Source organism: Protomyctophum parallelum, assembly GCF_964188405.1.
Source record: "Protomyctophum parallelum genome assembly, chromosome: 16".
NCBI classification, from domain to species: Eukaryota; Metazoa; Chordata; class Actinopteri; order Myctophiformes; family Myctophidae; genus Protomyctophum; species Protomyctophum parallelum.
In genome coordinates, this window is record NC_139711.1 from 15,330,210 (window position 1) to 15,352,613 (window position 22,404).

At 41.0% G+C, this 22,404-nt stretch overlaps 1 protein-coding gene across 2 annotated transcripts in view; it reads right to left on the reverse strand.

The window, feature by feature from the left end:
* pigg (phosphatidylinositol glycan anchor biosynthesis class G (EMM blood group)) overlaps positions 1 to 22,404 on the reverse strand; it is a 91,904-nt gene that overhangs the window by 32,467 nt on the left and 37,033 nt on the right. For both annotated transcript variants that reach the window (XM_083786067.1, XM_083786066.1), the window contains exons 9-11: positions 3,943 to 4,222; positions 2,502 to 2,646; positions 1,247 to 1,438 (exon numbers count right to left, since the gene is read on the reverse strand). In XM_083786067.1, coding sequence (XP_083642193.1) covers positions 1,247 to 1,438; positions 2,502 to 2,646; positions 3,943 to 4,222 — 617 coding nt within the window. The remainder of the gene's footprint in view (positions 1 to 1,246; positions 1,439 to 2,501; positions 2,647 to 3,942; positions 4,223 to 22,404) is intronic.

Consider the following 22,404-nt stretch of genomic DNA (forward strand, 5'->3'; position numbering starts at 1 on the left):
CTTCCGTTTGCCTCCCACAGCAATATATAGAACTTTTTTATTTGTACTTTCTACCTATAGATCTCTTTTATGGAGAAAAACGTGTGTAGTGCCCCTGCCGTGGGAACGGAAATAAACGAAAATGCTAGTCACAAGATGGCCTAGTATGGGGGTCCCTGGCATATCTATTTTAAATGGGGGTCCTCAGGCTAATAAATGTCGATTTAGGTGTCCGTAACATGAAAAAGTGAACCACTGATCTACACAACCCATATGAACGATATAAAACTGTCTAGCAGTGAACTGCACCTATGACTGGCCAGTGTTAATTTAGTTGACTAAATCTATGACGAAAAATGTTCATCGACTACCTTTTTTCACTGACGAAAACTAAATAAAAACTAAGCTATGTATGATAACTAAAAAAAATTAACTAGTCTAAAATGTTAGGGAGGGACTAGCGGACAAGAGATGCAGTAGAACTAAAAGACAAGTCATTTTATGTTAGGATGTGCTCTGAAATTAGCAGATCTACAAGCGCACAACGCCCAAAGCCAAGTGTAAAATCAGCCATTACATCAAGGCCTGCCAAAATACATATTTCATTAAAATAAAATAAAATAAATGAATCAAATCTTGTGATATTTAGTGGACTAATACGAAATGAAAACCTTTGATTTACTTTCATTCAAAAGACCAAGACTAAAACGAAATAAAAAAAATGCTGTAAATTTAATTTTTTATAATTTTTATCCCACAATTTTGCAACCTTTTTTTCACCCAGTGTCAATTATCTTAATCCTGGGCAGTGGACTGACCTCATGCTTCCTTCTGTGCATGAGTAGTCCAAGCTGCTTATTTTCACCTGACAGAGGGGAGTTTCCCCGGCCGGACATAGCGCGTGGAAGGAACACGTTATTCCAGTTCCTTTCCCCTCCATCAGGCGCCACGGCGGGCCAGGGGGAGGTAGTTTAGAGACCAGGATTACTGCATGTTTTTGTGAGGGTACCTACCCTAGGGGACACGGGGAGAACATGCAAACTCCACACAGAAAGGCGCTTTCGCCAACCCCACCTCAGGTATGGGCATTGATGACGCACGCGGAGGAGAGAACACATTCCCAGCGCGCACAGCGTCCCCAGTGGGAATCGAACCCAGGACCTTCTAGCTGTGAGGCGACATCACTACCGACTGTGCCACAGTGCACCGTGCCGTCAGAATTAACACTGCTATTGGCAAATCATCATGGCCAATATAAATTACTTACTTGGACGTGCTTGGGCCAGCATGTTGCCAAGGGAACGATACGTTCCCGACTGCCGCCCTGTAGCTGTAGACACCCAGAAGTCCCAGGGCCAGGGCAACCTTGGACACCCAGGAGCAGCGTCGCTGAACCAAAAGGTAAATAAGAACCAAAGAGAAAGCAGCCACCAGGGATCGGACCACGCCGTGTTCAGAGCTGGGGAAGGGACAGAGTGTAAAAGATTTGCGTACTTTCAATAAAATAATTATGAATATATGACAATTCTATTAATTTATTTCCAAAATACACTTCTAACCATTCTATTTATTGGGAAGTTCAAGAGTAAGTCATCAGATGAAACAAAGTCAATTGTATCCTCCAACAATGCTTCTTTCAAGGCAGACATCTTCAATAGTTGATCAGATTGGGGATTTTGTGAGTTGACGAGAGGTGCCCTTGCCCTGTACTGGCTGGCTGGCTGGCTGCAGGATCAAAGAGTCCAAGAATTGTGCATGTTGGGATAACACGAGTAACTCACTATATCTATTTTTGATTGTCCCAGCAATAAGCAGAGACTTTAAGAAGAAACAAGCAACACAGACAGAAAATAAGTTCCTACCCCTTGTAGCCCATAACACTCTGAAGTAAACAAAATTACAAAACAAATTACGGTGGATTAAGTTTCTCAGCGCAAGCACAGATTAATATTTTATAAGGTCCCAAACATGGTACTATTTCCCATTTTGAGCAGAAAAACCATAACCCCTTGCACGTGCACTGCAGATTATAACGCAGGCTGTTTCTACAATGGGAGGACTGTGGAAGCTAATGGAAGTGAAAAAATAATAACCAATAATAATTTTAAATATATATTCTTAATCAAATCTCGTGTATCTCGTGGATGGCCCAGATGGTAATATTAGCTCGTGGATGACTTGGATTGGGTTAAGCCATTAAAACCAGGAAAGCATCGGTGTCATTTTAGATGGGTTTTTTTGCGTCTGCTATTCAAAAATAGCAGATATAAAAGCACACCTGTAGCACCCGTTTTGTTTTTTAAGTGTGAGAACTACTGATTTAGAAGGCATTTGTAGAATCGTCCCTAGGTCTTAATGCAGTGGTTTTTGTCCGGGGACCACCAGTGGTACTCGAGGGAGTTCCAGGTGGTCCCCAGCTAAATGATGGAGAGTTGGTAACCAACTGGACAACAACAAAAACACTGGATTAAAAACAATGCAACCCACATACGGTTTGTAATAAAACAATTCCAACAACACACCTGTTGAGCCAGTGTCCCATGTCGGGAACATGAGCCCACTGCACCCCCGTCTGGTTGAGAGAGCGCAGCAAGCGGCAGCAGGTCAGGGTGAAAGGCGGCGTGGCTAAAGCTAGCCACCTCTCCGAGAAGATTCCCGTGCTCAGGGCTGTCGCCATTATTACAAAATAAACAAGATGACGATTAATTGTCACACAAATAATAGCGATTCACGATTGAATAGTTTTTTTTGCATTGAACATTGGAACGTTACACAATTTGTATTTGTATCACAGTTATGTCATTTAGGCTTCGTAATCACAAATTGCACGGGGCAGATATGAGAGATAATTTAATATACTAAGAAATCACTGATACATTTTATCATTAAAACAAAATTGGTCCCCCAAAATATTTACAATTCTTGATGTGCTTGTAGATCTGCTATGTCTGCCATTTTTGAAAAATCACACTCCTGTGAAGTGAGGGGTGCTCTTATCATCATACATCATCACTTTCCGGCCAATCACAATTGGCGTCCGCATTTTTCTGTCATTCCGGCCAATCACAATTGGCATCAGCCAATCAAATCATCGCTATGGAGTGATCAGCCAATTAAATCATAAAAGCTATAATTCAGACAAACAGACAAAGATGGAGGGGCTAGTGCCTAGCGCCCTTAGAGTATATATGAATAGAGACGGCACCCGGAGGAAACCCTGAGGCGAAATGGACATAGTGGCCGAATTTGTCATTGCAGCTCGAGCCCGTTGACTATCATTGCACACGTTCATGTTATTGGGCCCATGACACGTGAACGGATGTTTCATACGTGAACGCGCGCAAACGGCGCAATGATAGTAACGACCAGCGCGTTCATGTTATTGGGGCAATCCATCCCAGAATGCACTCTGTTCCTACCCGGAAGGAGGAGTGAAATCGCCTCATGCGCTTTGAGCAACTTAATGCAAGTGGATGGGAGGAGGAATCCGGTGCCGTCTCTATTCATATATACTCTAAGCTAGCACCCCTGAAAATGTACGAACATTTTTGACGATTATGCAAAAATTAATGAATAATTTAGATCAATCTCATATGATTGCGATTAGGCGACTCTGTAATAATTGTGACAGGACTACAGCAATGGTTCCCAAAGTGGGACCCTAACGTGTCCATTTGGCTCCATTTGTACACAGAGTTAAATTAACATTGATTTTACAATATAAATTGTAAAATGCCATTGTAAAATGGCATAGATAGAAATGCCATTAAATAGGAATCTGTAGACTAATGCATGTTAAACTGGGAGTCCTTGAAAGGGTTTGAGAATCACTGCTAGAGCCGTAAAAATCTTCTCTTATGGGGGTCCCTGGCATATCTTTAAAAAAAAGGGTCCGTGGGCTAATTAGTATAATTTTGGGGGTCCTTGACACGAATACGTTTGGGAACCACTGGCCTACAGTACCTGTGTGGGAATGGTCGGAGGAGGAGGTGCCACGGGAGGAATGACAACCTTTGGAGGGGAGGAGGTGGTCTTCGTCGTCCCCACCGCCGCCGCCTCCTCGTTCTTCCCGGAAGTACTTGCGGCAGACGTCCTGGAAGACGGCGAGGCACAGCGTGCTGAGCATGAAGTACCACGTCTGGTGCTCCTCCTCCACGAAGCTGCTGGCCGCCAGGCTGACGGTGTGGCCCGCCGAGCCCACCAGCAGCACCACGTCCAGCTCCGAGAGGGACCACTCGCCACCCTGCATACAGTACGAGAGACGCCATATAAGTGTTCGTAAAATGAGCTTTATGCATGCACGCCATTTTGGAAAGAAACTTGGTCCACTTACTTCACAGGTGTTGCCGATGATACAGTTAGTAAGGGCATTTTATCAGGTATTTGACCAATCTGGGAACTAAATCGTTACCAAGACATTTCTTCACCAATGTGTTTCTAAAGGTGTCTAATAACATGTACTAAAAGTTTGAAATTCAACTCCCGGGGGAAATTGAGTTATTAGCATAATATGTGACCATACCCATAACATCCTATATAAAGAAAAGAAAGTCCAAATTTCATCATTCTTTCAGTAGCATGTGACATATGAAACTAGGGGGTTTTCATGATTCTGAATCCATTCCAAGCATTAGTTTTACACAATAAACACTCGTTGGGAGGAAAACGGCCATAACCGTCCATAAACGTGATGAGGTCAGCACATTTGGTCAGTGTTTTTGTGCAAAACTAATGCTTGGAATGGATTCAGAATCATGAAAACCCCCTAGTTTCATATGTCACATGCTACTTAAAGAATGGTGACATTTGGATTTTTTTGCCTTATATAGGATGTTAAGGGTATGGTCACATATTATGCTAATAACTGAATTTCCCGCAGGAATTGAATTTAAAACTTTTGGTACATGTTATTACACATTTAGAAACACATTGGTGAAATAAGTTCTTGGTAACGATTTAGTTCCCAGATTTTCATAGATTTCTCTTACCAAGTACTAATGAAGGCTCTGAGAGTGTACAAATGGACCAAAATGGACCCTTACAGGTCCATTTGGTTCCATTTGTACACTCTCAGAGTTATAGGGGTCCTTGAAATAAATAAAAAGTTTGAGAACCACTGCACACTAAATGGAACTGAGCCTTAATTAGCATCATTGATAACACCTGCTAAGGAAGTAGGGAAGTAATCGGTGAGGCTCTCCAACGTTGAAGCACTCTGCCCTACTGGTCAGACGTGGGATTGCAGGTGGACCCGTGGAGTTATGACGAGGAAACCCAGTGCAGCTGGGCTTTAACATTGAGTGCTTGTTTGCACTTCCGCATTTTGGGCACCACATTTTTGTGACTTGCTATATCACCAAACTGTACACTTTAAATACAACTGGTACCTTTATACATATGTGGGAATGTCCCACAGTCAAAAGCTTCTGGGAACAGATTACTAATTATCTATCTAAAGTATTACAAAAACATATTCCATGTCCCAAATTATTACTCCTTAATGATGTTGTTTCTTTAACTTTAAGTACAGTTCAGACAGGCTGGCAGGAAGTACAGCTGCAAAAAAAAGGTTGGCATTGCGATGGCAAGCTCCATATTCTCTGCCCTTTAATCACTGGAAACAGCCATTAATTGATGTTGTAACAATGGAGCTCTCTACAGCTAGATGTAATGGCGCTAACTATCAAACAATAGACAGCTGGAACCATATTCTTTATCAAGTTAGGACCTCTACTATATAATTAGCATTACATATAACTAATTATATTTGTATCCAATGCCTTTTTTTGTCTTTTTTAAAATCTTTGCTAATTTCTTTTTCTTTTCAGGCCGATGACGGGGTGGGTTGGGAGGTATTATTATTATTTTGTATTTATAATTTGTTGATAATTTAAAAAAATCGAATTGTATGTTGTATTTAATTGTTATCGTTATATTAGTATTATTTTCCTTTTTTCTTTGTCAATGGTGGTTGGTGCAGGGGTGTGGCCGTGTGGGGATAGGATTAAAAAAAGAAACGAGGCAAGATGTTGAGCCATCCTGTTTGATTTATTTTGTGTTTTATTTATCTACAGTGAGCATCCACCAAGCCAACCAAAAGAGTTTGTTATCGAGTTATTGTGAGCATTTGTTTTCTCCAACTACAGCCCCATAGGGATGATTTAACCCCTGGGCTACAATTAACGGAAAAAACGGATTATTGCTAAAAATACAAACCTCCCGTTCACGGAATTAACGGAATGACAATCAATGTCAGTTATCGGGGGTTCAACTAGCATTTTCTCTCTAATTTCGGTAATGTTGGATGTAATTTACCAAAAAACGTCCGAAATCCGCGCGATCGTGCGCTATCGTGCACGCGCGCCGTCTCTATGTGCGTCGCTGTAAAACATGTGATATTTTGCGATGTTTTGGGGTTGATTTGTCCTTAATTTGACTTAGTTATGAAAAGGTTAGCATTAGCTTATCATTCCGGACGGCCAAGCGAGTGACACGGGGTTAAAATACTGCCGGATGTTATCGATCGTTGAACCGGAAGTGACTTAACCAGATTCGTCTATTTTTGTCAAAATCAGCATGTTGGTGCGTTCCCGCCATCTGGTGGCAAAACGAGAGAATACATTACCAACGTCATGTGCAAATAATTGCTTATACTGTATTAGAAATGTAAAATCTACAAGTGAATTCTTGAGAAGAGCATTGATGTCCTGTGTATACCCATACGCATCTAATTTTATATTTTAGCGTTGGCCATTAAAAAATAGCAGCTGTACAAGCTTACAGCGCAAAAAATCTTTAAGTGTTTTGAGGTCCTTGGCACAAACATGTTCGAGAAATGCTGATTTACACCGTAAAATTGGACTCGGGTCTCAATGGGTTAAATCCAGCTTCACCCATCCCTGCCCCACTCCTTTCTCTCCCCTCCAATGATTTGGCCAATTTTGAAATCCTACAGTATAAACATTATACAATTCCACATTTATATTTTCTAAGGCTTAGTCCGCCTCTTTTGCATAAAACCATTTGCATATTTATTTGTGGTCTATATCCTGCTATGCGTTAGTGAGAGCAAGATAGCAATGTGATGGTGGAAAACTCAGGGACTGTTTCCTTCGGGTGGCACTGGCAGTGGCTCAGGAGGTAGAGAAGCTGGTTTGGAGTCAGAATGGTTCTTCGTTCAATGCCTGGCTCATACTGTCTTATTTATATTTATCCCCTAACTGCTCCCAGTGAGCAAGTTGTTGCCTTGCATGGCTGCCTTCCTACACTGTAAATGACTAAGAGTAATTAGCTTTTCACACAGTTCAAGTGTTATCAATTGCATTATCAGCATGCTTCAGCCATTCTTGTGGAGTATAATTGTCTGGCTGTATATGAATTGTAATACTTCCAGATATTTGATCGTAACAGTTGTTAAAAAAATCTATAAGACTGCCAAGATTGCTCTTTTAAAATAATGGGTTTTCTTATCGGAAATGTTTGATACTTTCACTCTGCTTAGACTGATTAAAACATTATTATGGAGTTGTGAATAGCTATCAATACTTGTAAGGATTTATTGCCATCCAATATTCCTCGTATAACTTTTGGCTTCTCTTGCTCTGAATGTTTTTCTTGTGAAGCCAAACCTTTCCACACGTTCTTAGCTATGGGAGCAGAGAAGATGGAAGGAAGGAGTATGTTATGTGATGAATGAAGCCAATGACAAGAGAGAGGGTTTTATGGTGCGATGCAGTGTTGATTTTGTCAACTAAAACTATAACGAACTAGAACACTGCACTCTGTCGAGTGCATACTTTCTTGTTGCACACTAGTAGGCCATAAATGGCCAACTAGTGCGCAAGCAGAGCGCGCAATTACTTTCGACCGTTATAAAATGTCACTTTTGATGCGTATGCGCCGTCCCAGCAAATTGTGCCTGATACGGCAGTGGTGCCAGATTACATACATGTATACACAGTTGATTAGCGGTATACTGTGGTTACTTTGCGCCAAAAACCGTCCCAGCCAACCCGCCACTTTTGATGCGTATGCAAATAAAACAGCAAATTGTGCCTGATTTGCTGGGACCAGGTTACATACAGCTAGTTATACATATACACACCATGTACTCTGGTCCCAGCAAATCAGGCACAATTTGCTATTTTATTTTACAAATTACATATATATAGTAATGTATGACTAGCTCTCAATGATGACGTAAGAAATATGGTCATGTATGTAATCTGGTCCCAGCAAATCAGGCACAATTTGCTGTTTTATTTGCATACGCATCAAAAGTGGCGGGTTGGCTTCCAAATTTACCTAATGACTCTGTTATAGACACCCTTCTGACTCCGTTGCCAACCTTGAAGGGTGCGATCTCGTGTATTTATGATGAGATTTGTTGTTTGCGCCCAGAGTCTTTGGATTCATTAAAGGTTCGTTGGGAGGTGGATATTGGAGAGGAGATAACTGAGGAGGTTTGGGATACAATTCTACATCGGGTACATGGGTCCTCTATTTGAGCGAGGCATGCTCTTATTCAATGTAAATTACTACACCGTGTCTACTACACCAAGGCCAGGTTGTCTAGAATATATAACGATGTGTCTCCTGGGTGTGATAGATGTCGGCAGGCTCCCGCAGACCTCATCCATACGTTCTGGCTCTGCCCTTCTCTACACAAATATTGGACCGATATCTTCAATTCCTTATCAAAGATAGTCGGGCAAAGATTGGAGCCCACACCTTCAATATTTCAATAATGCTTGTGGAAAAAACCAATAAACAAAGTTATAAAAAAAGAAAGTGGCGGGTTGGCTGGGACGGTGCATACGGACCGGTCAAAACTATTACTTGCGCGCTCTGCTTGTGCAAGTAACTAGAACTGCACTCTGCCGATACATACATACGTTACCTGTTACCCAACCAACATTGAAACATATCGTAATTACGTCACCATTAACATCTAGTATATATACCTCAGAGCATACGCCTATAAAAGCCAGCACGGCCACAATACTTTGTGCAAGTAAAAATATATATAGATTTACCGTTTTACCTGAACCAAAACTGCATTGCTACATTTTCAGTCACAAATCAACATAAAAGAACACAAGATGAGTTTTGAGTGCAGTATGTCCATTACATGCCCTTTAGTTCTATCTACTTCTGGGTTTTCTTTTTTTTACTCTTTATTTTAGGATTCTTTAATATGCAAGACAGAAAAAAAAGAAACAAGAGGTCATGGGATGTACAACAGCAGCAATACATATTATAATTTTTTGGATTCGTTACATTCAATGACAACCGGAAGGACACCACCCATATTCACTCCACATCCACCCCCCCAGCTAAGTACTCTGTCCATTTCTCCCATCTTCTTTCACCCAGCTCTTTTTGCAGTCTTAACGAATAGGTCATCTGTTCTAGGTGATGCAGTTGTTTCACAATGTTGATAAATAGGTCGGCAGTAGGACAGTTCTTTTGTAACCAATTTCTTGTAATAGCTTTTTTGCTTGCTACAAGTAGAATCTTAAGTAAGTAGGAGTCATCCCGATTTAGCCCGTCTGGGAGTTGTCCTAGGTACAAAGATGTGAATGTATCATCTATTCTAAAACCCAAAATGTTTGAGATAAGTGTTGTCACTTCCTTCCAAAATGGTTGAATTACAGGACAAGACCAGAAGACATGTGCATGATCAACCACTGTATCTCCACATTCTCTCCAACAGTCCATATGGTTGCCAGTCTGTTTGGACTTCTGTTTTTCCTCAAGTCAAGGAATTAGTGGTCGTTGATTGCGTTTCCCATATATTCATCCATACTTCATCACTTATATCAATGCCCAACTCTTTTTCCCATCGCTCTTTCACATATATTGTAGAGTCCTTTTTCCAACGACATAAGTCCATTATATAGTTTACTTACAAGACCCCTGTTGCTTCCTGAGCCATACTCATTTGTAAATACAGTGATTAGGCTTGTTGTAATACCTGGAGTAGACCCTTTTACCTTTTTACTAAAATAATCCCTTACCTGCAAATATCTGAAAAAGTCCTGGTTAGCCAACCCATATTTCTGCTTTAGGTTTTCAAAACTGTCAATAATTCCATTTTTAATCATAGTACATATAGAAGTGATGCCATTGTTTATACCTATTGTCTAATACTGCTGGTATGAAGTCAGGGTCATATGCTGGCCAACTTAAAAGTTTTGCCTCCCTCTGAAGCTGGAAGCGTTTAACAACTTCTAGCCATATTTTGAACGATAAATTTACCCACTGACTCCTTGTCTGAAACATTCCTTTCTCTCTGTCAGTGCAACCTAATAGCGACTGTATTGGTACATCCATCAGGGATAACTCTATGCTTTTCCATTTTGCAATGTAGGGTCGGTTACACCAATATACCAAGGGTCTTAGCTGAGCTGCTAGATAATAGTCCCTTAAAGATGGGAGAGACATGCCTCCTCTCTCTCGGGGCAGTTGTAGGGTAGAAAATGTCACCCTTGGCCTTTTTTTTATCCCAAATAAAACGTGAGATATGTTTATTCCATTCCCTGAATTGTTTTAAAGGTATTTCTACTGGCAGTGACAAAAAAAGGTATAATAATCTGGGTAAAATTACCATTTTGACTGCTCTATTCTGCCACCTAAATCGAGAGGAAGCACGCTCCACCTGCCAAGATCATCATACATCTTTTCCGTTGCACCTTTGTAATTTACATCAAACAATTGTGACAAGTCCTTGGGCAAATTCACACCTAGATATTTAATATGAGATGAATACCAATTAAATTTGTATTTTGTTATGTATTCTTGTGTAGGGTTGTAATTGAAAGTCAATACCTGGGTTTTGTTTACATTAAGGGCATACCCTGAGTAAGAACCATATGTTTCCAATATTTCCATCAGTGTAGGTAGCCCCGAACCTGGGTCCATGATTGTGACAAGGACATCATCAGCATATAATCCGATCTTATATTCTTCTCCGCCTATGGATATCCCCTTTAATCTTATTTCCTCTCTAACTGCTTGGGCCAGGGGCTCGATGAAAAGATTGAAGAGGCTCGGGCTGCTTGGGCAGCCCTGTCTGCACCCACGTTCCAGGGCTATGGGATCGGAAAGACTACCATTTCTTTTTTATCCTTGCTGTAGGGGAGGAATAGAGTGCTTGAATGCGTTGTATAAAACCCTCGCAAAAACCAAATCTATGCATTACTAAGTAGAGGAAGCCCCAATCTACGGAGTCGAATGCAGCCCGGGCATCCAGACTGATTACAATAGCGCTGGACTTTTCATTATTAATCTGCTCAATAACATGTAAAGCCCTCCTTATATTATCTTGGGTTTGCCTGGATTTCAAGAACCCTGATTGGTCCTCATCTATGAGAAATGTCATTGCCTCCTCCATCCTCTTTGTTAAAATTGAGGTGTATAGCTTGTAGTCTGTGTTTAACACACTTATGGGTCTGTAATTCCCACATTCCATTTTATCCTTTCCTACCTTGAGGATAACAGATATAAAGGCCTCATTCCATGATGGTGGAAGATGACTCTCCTTTAATGTGAAATTAAAACACTTCACCAGTAGGGGGAGTAAGTGTTCCCTCATAGCCTTATACCACTCAGGTGGAAATCCATCAGTGCCAGGGGATTTATTAGAGTTTAGGCTAGAAATGGCTTCATCTATTTCCTCTTGTGTTATTGGTGAAATTAGTTTTTTATTCATCGTTGCGTCAATTGAGGGGAGGTCTAGTGATTCCAAAAAATCAACGATTGTTTGTTTGTCTGCCCTGTCCGGTTGGGAATATAGTGATTTAAAATGTGTTTCAAATACTTTCTGTATGCTATCCATATTACTGGTAATTTTATTTGTGACTGGGTCTCTAATTTTATATATGGTGTTTTCGGCCTGTTGTTTTCTAAGCCTCCAGGCTAAAAGCCTTGACGCTTTAGGGCCAGCTTCATAATATCTTTGTTTCATGAATCTTAGATTTCTTTCCACTTCTTCACTTAGTACTTTGTCTATTTCTTGCTTAACATTTTTTATTTGTTTTTTTATTGTAGGTTCCTTGTTTGTAACATGTGTTTGTTCTAACTCCCTCAGTTGTTCTTGTAGTTTCGAAAAATATTCAGCTTTTGCCTTTTTTATTCCAGCTGTCCGGGCTATAATTTTCCCTCTGAGAACCGCTTTAGCTGCATCCCACAATATACCTGGGTTCACGTCTCCCCTGTCATTATCCTGTAGATATAAAGTTAGGTCTGATTCCATTTCTTCTCTAAATACAGCATTATTTAAAAGACTGGTATTTATTCTCCAAAGTGTTTTTCTCCTTCTACCATCTAAATGAAAAGTCAAATATACCCCTGAGTGATCAGAAAGGTCTCTCTGACCCACTCTGCACTCCTTCAACCTGTGCAGGTCTGCATTGCAACACAAATATATAGTCTAGTCTTGTATGAACAGAGTGTCTTGCACTAAAGAACGTGTACCCTGGGGCCGATCCGTGCATGGCTCGCCACACATCCATTAAACCCAAGTCAGCTAATACCTTATTAATGCGTTTTTCTGTGGGGGTTCTCTTTCTCTTTTTGTTTGTTGAGTCCGAGTCATGGAGTGTAGCATTTAAGTCACCACCAAAAAACAAAGTACCATATGATTCAGTTGCGATCAAATTAAATATCTTTTTGTAGAAAGACATAGTACTGCCCGGGGGGGCATAGACATTAAATAATGTAACTTCTTTTTGGTCCAACTTTCCCTTCAATAGGACATATCTGCCCTCTTTATCAATTACCTTGGATATGAGTTCAAACTGAATCGAATTAGAAATCATGATAGCAACCCCTCTTTTTTTACCGTTTTTGTATGAGGAGAAATAAGTGTTCCTAAACCCCATTTTCTTTAATTTTTCGTGTTCTGGGTCAGACAGGTGTGTTTCCTGCCAGAAAGCAATATTTATCTTCTCCCTCTTCATTTTTGATATAATTTTGCTCCTCTTAATGGGGCTATTTAACCCATTTACATTTAGAGATAATAAGTTATAATGTTGAAGATTCATATTATTTTTTGTATTGAACCCTGTGTGAGTGATGCTATATCTCCAGTAAGTGAGCCCTGTAATCTAGATTTTGAACAAATGGATAACCTAGACCTCAAGTCTGTGGTTTCAACAAAAACCTGCATTTCAAATAACATACATTGTACCTGTAACAACAGCATCCCGGACCTCAGTAGGAAACAAAAACAAAAAAGAAACGACAATAAAACAGAACAAAAAAAACACAGAGAATCTCCTAGGGTAATGAAAGACATCCGTATGTCTTCAAAAAAAAGAGGGGATCTGGCCACGATGTGGGGCCCCTCTCTAGCTAATAGAACAAACAAAAAAAGTGGCTTCAGTTCACAGTTCAAGTATCAGCCCTTAATTATTACTTTTTAAACGTATTCAAAGGATATTTATCATTTGTATGATTAACTGTATCACACACCGTGCTCCACCAACAGGTCGCAGATAGATCATTCACCTCTTATCAAGACGTTTCTCCGCCGGCTGCTCCTTCTTCGGGGTCCGCCCTGCGGTATTCACTCAGCCTATCTCGAACCTGTTGTTGAAAGCGCTGTTTAGCTCCTTGCGACGCACGTCTGGGTCCTACTATCTCCCACGGCAGAAGTCGGGTCAGCGCCTCCTCAGTCATGCCCTTCTTCTTCTTGGTGGTGGCCGGGACGATATCACCGATGTCGAGTCCTCTCTTCCGCAAGTCCTCCGCTGCTTGTAGTGCGTTGTCGTAGATAACAGCACCAGTGTCCAATTCAACTCTCATTCTGGTTGTCGGGGTTTGAAATCGTATCTTCTTCTGCAGTAGGGCTTTTTTAATAGGGGCATATTCTCTTCTCTTTTTCTGCACTTCGTCCGCATAATCATTATCGAAATACACCCGCTTCCCATTAATGCACGGCTTGTTCTTCCAGGCGGTGTGGATGACTCTCTCTTTCACTGTGAATTGGAGAAATCGAATCACCATAGAGCGTGGCGGGGCGGTCGCGGGGGTTTTTGGTCCGACCCTGTGGGCTCGCATAATTCCCAAACTCTGGTTCTGTCCCAGATCCAAGTCCCCAAGTTCAGACTTTATCAGCTTTTCAACAAACTTGTTGCCCCCCTCCTCCGCCAGTTCAGCCCCCTCCGGTATGGAATAAATTCTTATGTTTTCGCGTCTGGAGTATCCTTCCATAAAAGACAATTTATCTTGTAGTGCCTTTTGATCAGATAGCAGTTTGAGAAGAGTGTCTTTGACACCAATGTCCCATCTTTCTATATTAGAAAGACTTTCCTCCATTTCCCCGACACGTTTCACTGCTCCGTCCAGCCGGACCGTTGAATCCTGTATTTTCTGGTTTATTTCAGACTTAAACTCCTCCATTTGTTTTTTAATATCGTCTCGGAAGCATGTAGGGAATTCAGCAAGATCCTTTTTCAGCTCAGCTTGCATTGTAGCCAGACCCGCGGTCATAACTTCACTCATGGCTTTGCGAAGTGAATCCACCGTCCCCATGTCGGGTCGCTGATCTATGCCGTCGCCGCCTCCTCCATCTTGTCCTGCTGTCGTTTTCCCAGCGTTCACGTCCTCCTCGTTCCTCTGTTCCACAGCGTTGTTTCTTAACTCATATTTTCCTCTTTTACCCTGGTTCTTTTCCCCGTTCATTATTCACTCAAATTGTATAACTTTGGATGTATAAAAACTTACTAAATTAGGGGAATATATGGGCTGATACCCGGAGCTCTGTTACTAAGCTGCCATCTTGTGTAGCGTCACCGGAAACTCTCTCTACTTCTGGGTTTTGAGTGGATTTTGTCCATCACATCAAAGAAAGAATTCTCCGTCTCATCTCTCTTTTACACGGTTGTGTGATTCATCCAATCACTCAATAGTGTCCCCGGGCTGAATGTCATGATGCCCTGTCTCAACTAATGGTTGAAACATGTCCTAAGAGCCTGTACCCTTTATCAGCCAGGAACTCATAATATAAACAAAAACCTTTCATTCATACAAACATGGAAACACGTCACCATGCACGTGAGCCTGCCTCAACTACTCACAAAGACGCTTTCATGCCAGGTACCCGTACACATTGAAATGCATACTTATATTATACAGATTTTATCAAAAACGAACTGAAAGAGTCTCCTCCTGAGTCTCCTATACCCGGTCATCAAAGTATTGGCTAAGAATGCAACAAAAACAACAATATAGCTGCAAGCAGCAATAAGGCGGGACCAAGGAGAGGGAGAGAGAGAGAGGGGGGTGGAGAGAGAGAGGGGGGTGGAGATAGAGAGACAGGGGGGGTGGAGAGAGAGACAGAGAGAGAGAGAGAGAGAGAGGAGAGACAGAGAGAGAGAGGGAGAGAGAGAGAGGGGGGGAGAGAGAGAGAGAGAGAGGGGGGGTGGAGAGAGAGAGAGAACAATATGCACAAATGAACCAGTGACCCTGTGTTCCAAATGTGAGAGCTCTACCAACTGAGCTAAGCAGACATAGTCAGTTTGCTCATTCTAAACAGTAACATGTAGTATTTTTGGTAACAACTGTGTCCTGGTTTTGGGGATGTCTTTATCCATTACTACAGTGTGTTTTCACGTACAACTTCTCTTTGTACGTTTCAGTGCTATCTGGCATGATCCTCTACCATACTGTACAGTTGCAAAAGCATATGACGCTTCATGTAGGTATTAGGGACAAAAGAAGAATTTTCACAAAACAGCAATATTCATTGGCTCATAAAAACTTCATTTTTTCACTTAACAAAAATGTACGACGAATATTTGTCCGTATAGGTCCAAAGTTCACGTGTAGACGTTTTTGTGCATTTTGATCAAAGATCCTGGGAGGAGAAACATTTTAAATGGTTGTCATATAATTAAAATGGCAGGTGATCTAAAGGTCAGAGGTCAAAAGTCAGAACACGAAAGTTGTTCGGCATGAGGAGACAAATATGTGTATCAAAGTGTCATTGCCAACGGTCAAACGGTTCATGAGATATGCACGTTCAAAGTTTGCATTTTCAACTTAATTTTCAATTTTCAGTGCTATAGCGCCACCATTTGGCCAATGTTCATTGGCTTCACATGGTCACCGTTTGGCATGGCCCTCTACCAGATTACTGAGTTTCGCGAAAACCGACTGCACAGTTCAGTCAGAACAGCTATTTTTGGCGGGAGAAGGAGAAGAAAAATAAACACAAAAACAACTAGAACTGCACTGTCGAGTGCATACTTGCTTGTTGCACACTAGTGGGCCATAAATGGCCAACTAGTGCGCAAGCAGAGCGCGCAAGTACTTTCGACCGCTGTAAACTGTCTGTCTGTCTGTTTGAAATGTATAATTATTAGATGTAACTATTTGCTACCTACCTACTTTATGCATATAAACACCTAGTATTATTAAGTATGGTTCAAGTTTCTATCTATATAAGAAATACACTTTTATCGATGTAGATATATTCTGGATCCCTTTTTAGTTTTTTAAAGAAAAATAAATCATTGATATGTGACGGGAAAAAAAATGTATATAAACTGAATTAAAATATACGTTCAGTATACATATACTATATAGAGTATGTAGTTGTAAGTTGATTAGCGGTATACTGTGGTTACTTTGCGCCAAAAACCGTGCCAGCCAACCCGCCACTTGATGCGTATGCAAATAAAACAGCGGATTTGTGCCTGGTTTGCTGGGACCAGATTACATGAATGACCATATTTCTTACGTCATCATTGAGAGCTAGACATACATATACACACCACGTACTCTGGTCCCAGCAGATCAGGCACAATTTGCTATTTTATTTTACTGATTATGTATATAGTATACGTATGACTAGCTCTAAATTATGACGTAAGTCATACGTATACATATACATATACTATATAGAGTATGTAGTTGTAAGTTGATTAGCGGTATACTGTGGTTACTTTGCGCCAAAAACCGTGACAGCCAACCCGCCATTTGATGCGTATGCAAATAAAACAGCAGATTTGTGCCTGGTTTGCTGGGACCAGATTACATAAATGACCATATTTCTTACGTCATCATTGAGAGCTAGTCATACATATACACACCACATACTCTGGTCCCAGCAGATCAGGCACAATTTGCCATTTTATTTTACTGATTATGTATAGTATACGTATGACTAGCTCTAAATGATGACGTAAGACATACGTATACATATACATATACTATATAGAGTATGTAGTTGTAAGTTGATTAGCGGTATACTGTGGTTACTTTGCGCCAAAAACCGTGACAGCCAACCCGCCATTTGATGCGTATGCAAATAAAACAGCAGATTTGTGCCTGGTTTGCTGGGACCAGATTACATAAATGACCATTTTTCTTACGTCATCATTGAGACCTAGTCATACATATACACACCACATACTCTGGTCCCAGCAGATCAGGCACAATTTGCTATTTTATTTTACTGATTATGTATATAGTATACGTATGACTAGCTCTAAATGATGACGTAAGACATATGGTCATTTATGTGATCTGGTCCCAGCAAACCAGGCACAGACAAGTCATTTTATGTGTCGCGCTGCGACTGGCAAATCTAAATATGCTAATTAGTCGGGCCGGGCCTTGGGCTCTGTGATTTTCCGTGATTTTTTCTCTCGTTTTTTCAAGAATGTTATAATAAAAATAGCAATTCTGTTATTTGTGTAATGTGTAGGCTATAGCCTACAAGTATGTATTTATTATGAAGAGGGCTGCGCTATCGGCGATTCACTTAATTGTGACAGGAGGAAGACGGAGGAGTGGAGGCGGGGGGCTTGGAAGTTGGATTACTGACTGCTCGCAGGCATGATCAGAGAGAAGTGAACGGTGGGTTGGTTGTTTATACCGCTGGCTGGCCTCTGGTTTGCGGCGCACCAAATGAGCTTCAGTTCATATGCTAAATGTTTTATAAATCAATCGGATTATCATCGTGTGACTGCAACATGACAAAAACAGTTGCACTGAGCCATCTCGTTAAACCCAGCTAGCTGCGATGAATAACCTAATATATTAGGCCTAATCAACGTCATATAGTCACCAACCGATCCAAATAATTCTGTAGTGTATGATGACCACGCAATGTTACAGTCCACTGCAGGCTACAGGCTATTTGATTTACAAAATGATTAGTATTATAACCGCTGTCCCTCGGTGCGGCAACGCTCCTCGTTATATGTGCTCGATTTAAAATAACAGATCTCTAAGCTGTCGAGACACACCATGATGGTGTGTGGATGGTTTGTAAACTTTGTAGGCTATGTTTGTTCTTTTGGACACTGAACGGGGACGATACTTGGGGTCTTGGACATAGCTGCTTCACTGCAGAGGAAACTAATGGGAGCTACTCACCACCACTGGAAATGGAATCCATTAGAATGATATGGAAATGGTACATTAACAGTCTAACGTGAGCTACATAAATCCTTTATTTCGGTCCATTGAACTCCGTTCTCACTCTCACACTGACGGCGCGCGCCGCTGCGCTGGCCATGCATTAAAGTGGCGTTCTTTTTTTTCGGGCTTTATCAGGCTTCGGGCCTAACATTATGGTAATTTTTAGGGTCGGGCCGAGCTTCGGGCTGACCCAGTTAGGGCCGGGCCAGGCCGGGCTTCACATTTCGGGCCCGATGAGAACTCTACTTCTAAATCATCGAAACCTTTTTCCGAAAAAAAGCGTATGTCGTTATATTAGTGGTTCTTAAAAATGTTCATGTCAAAGTGAACCCCCAACATTATATGTACAGTATTTGGCCGCAGACCCCCATCTCAAAATAATTTGTTCCAGGTAACACAGGTTACAACATCCAGGTAAATAGCAGATCTACTGGATCGCACCGGGCACGAAGTGAGCTTATATATCTACTATTTTTGAATAGCCAAAGTATAAAATAATGGTCAAAGTGTTTCAAATCTAAAATGACACTTTCCCGGTTTTCATGGGTTAAGTCTAAGAGGAGAGGATGATATTGAGCTAGAAGCAATATGGTTTCATGCCAGGAAAGAGCACCACAGAATACACACCCTGTTCACTTTGAGTGCTGATGGAGAAGTATGGAGAAGGTCAGGAGTAGTTGCATTGTGCCTTTGTTGACTTCGAGAAAGCATACAGACTGTCGCAAGGACAGCGTGCTGAGAGAGGTAGTACTGCGTGAGGAAGTCGAGAGTGAGCACAATTTGAGAGTGGTGCAGGATATGGTATCCATTTCACCAGGCATATCAGAAAGTCTTCGTTCTCTAATATAAGCATATTGAGGACTAGCTCTAGACAACGATATCCTGTAATGTGCTTATTCATGCCTACTCTGCAAAATTGGCAAACCGGAGAGCTGGGTAAGCTGATGCCATGCGTGATGTATTCTGGGAATATCTGCCATCTCTGGAGTTTAAGGTGAAAACTTAAAGGGATATTTCACTTTTTAAAAAAACGGTCGCAGTTACTATGAAAACGTGCAGGAAGCCTGTCACGCTCAAGCCTGTAATGCTTCCGTCACACGCTCTGAACGCAGCATCATGCTGCTACCTGTAATGCTTGCCTGTTACTCTATGGTTACTCTTGCCTGTAATGGTGCCCTCACATGTGCTTTGAAGAGCCTTGGCTTGTAAGTTTTCATGCTTTAGTTGTACTTATACTGTCGCATTTCTGTATTTTGTGCAAAAGTTTATTTGTACGGAGGCATCCCCCAAAGTGACACTTTTTCATATCGCGTCAAATAAGAACTGTGGGCCCAGGCCGTAGCGTAACGGTCTGGGCACCGGACTGGTGATCCAGTCGCGGTGTGCCGCGGGTTCGACTCCCGAACCCGACACGGCCTTTACCGCATGTCATCCCCCATCTCTCTCCCGTTTCCTGTCAGCCTACTATCTGTCCCTTAAAAAATCAATAAAAGGCGTAAGCCGCAAAAAAAATATCTTAAAAAAAATAATAATAAGAAGAACTGTGTTCCAAAAATAAACAAATGATAGCGGTGGTTTGACTCATATGCATATAAAGAATCAACTGACTGAGAGAAAACGCTAATGTTAGTTACTGCTGTCAAATTATTAAACATTTTGCTATAAACAGACACTAATCAAAAATCACTGACTGTTGTGACGACAGAGTTACAACCTCCCTGACAATATCGCTGAGACAGTTTATTTATTTTTGGACCACAATGCATAATTATATGAGACAATTTAAAATATAACTTCGACGGCCCTGGACCAGGGGATGCGCGAGTGACATCAGGACTTCGGTAGAGATTTCACCGTCTGTCCGCTCCACTGTAGTACTGACATAATGAAGTGACATGTCTCAGCCCTGCGGTCGCTACTCGCCTTTAAGGCGTCTTACTGGTTTTATCATCTACTCTGGCTTATGTGAACACAACACCCCAGACAGTATCCAAGTTGCTCGATTCAGTTTTTAAGATTATTCATTTTTCATATTCATGTTTTCCTATAGAAACCCATCGTCACTTCAAACACTAACCATGATAGATTCATCGAAAACACACCACATCCTTTTTTTTGTTTCAATTATTCTTAATGTCACCAGAAAAAAAAGGAACGTGGTAAAATTGGGGGTTGAAGTTACATTTATTTTTTTATGTTGTTTTTGCGGCTTTCGCCTTTATTTTATATTTTTGATAGAGTGACAGACAGTAGGCTGACAGGAAAGGGGGAGAGAGATGGGAGAGTGACATGCAGTAAAGGCCGTCGAGATCGGGAGTCGAACCCGCGGCACACTGCCAGACTCGGGCTACCGGCCAAGGTGCCTTGACCGCTGAGCCACGGCCCAGGCCTGAAGTTACAATTGTGGGTTTGCATAGAAAGGGAGCGGGGAGTATCAAAATATCTAAATACTGAATCAAGCAACTTAAGAACTGTCTGGGGTGTTCACATAAACCTGAGTAGACGATGAAATGACCAAAGGTTTTTTAGAAAGTGAAATATCCCTTTAACTCATGCTTTCGTGAAAAAGCATTGTGCGACATGAATATACGTAATTTTTGTTGAGTGACATTAATACTTTTCCACCAACGTAGGATTAAGGCAGCTATCAGGGACTCCCAAAAACATGAAAGCTAATTCTCTGCAAAATGCAAGTTTGAAATGGGACTCCACTTCTGAAATAAATGATGATACAGGTTTCTCCTAAGTGCACATTTTCCAAATGCCCAGTCGGCTATTACCCTTTAGTAAAGCTCAGAGGCGCTTTGTCTGTACTGTAGATCAAAGGCTATAAGCTAGATGTTCTCTAAAGCATTATGGGACCATGCCATGTATTGCTTTTAAAAGAATAAATACAATCTTAAAATTGATTATGACATCAACCAACTAGAAGCCACTGGTTGCTATTAAAATGGGAGTTGATATGATCTCTCATTTATTATGAGTTAAAATAATCAGCATTTTTAGCTGGTTGCTGACAAGAATGAGCTTTACCATTGATTCAATAACATAGGCAGGGCTCAATAAACCTCTGTGGAGTATTAAATAATTACTGTATGTTGCAATGTCAGTAGTGTTTGTATGCTTCCCTTAATTGTGCCAGTTGATAACTTTCAAGTTTCAACACCATTATGAAATTACCTTTAGAATACTCAGTTCAACCTCACCGACCTGAAAAGGTTATGCTTCTAAATTATTGCACAGTGTATGCAGAAAACAAGTTGAGACATTTGACAATTACAGTAAATCAATTAGTCGACAGATTTCTATGACAATTTTAATAATATCTAATAGTCGAGGGCAGCCCTAATTGGCATTACTCCCGAAACAACTGTTTAAAACCTTACTAAAAGCCAGGTTTGCAGCATAAACGCCTTCTTCAATACTTTGGTTCGCATCTTTTTTATTGTGTTTACTGGCCTCGTCTGCCAGTCAAGTTCCAGTATTGTTCTTTGTGTGAGAATGCATAAACAAATACCCTGCCATGAAAAACACCATTTGGCACTTTATTCTTATCCAGAGTAGACATATAGGGTCAGAAATGTACTTAAAATAACTTATAAGTTGTATTTACGTGTTTGCACTTTATATTGTAGTATTAGTTTGACAAGCCAAGTCTAAAGATGAATAAGAGACCTGGTTCAGGGATACGTGTACTTCCTATTCCTACTCACGGTTCTAGATTTAGCAGTTTTCTGTGGAATTGATTCCCTTGCTAAGGTCTTTTTTTTGTTGCTGTGAGAGCACTTTCTCATAGTTCCCACTGAGAAGGTAACCTTTAAGGATAAATTAAATCAGGAAGAGACACTGCGATACCGAGGGCTGATCTTGTGGGTATTTTAAGCAAATGACCTTCTGAGTGATCATTAAGTTAAGACTCTCTTCCACGACAGTATGTTTGTCTTTAAGAAACATTGCCTGCCACCTCCTGTCATACCCTGCAATGTCTGA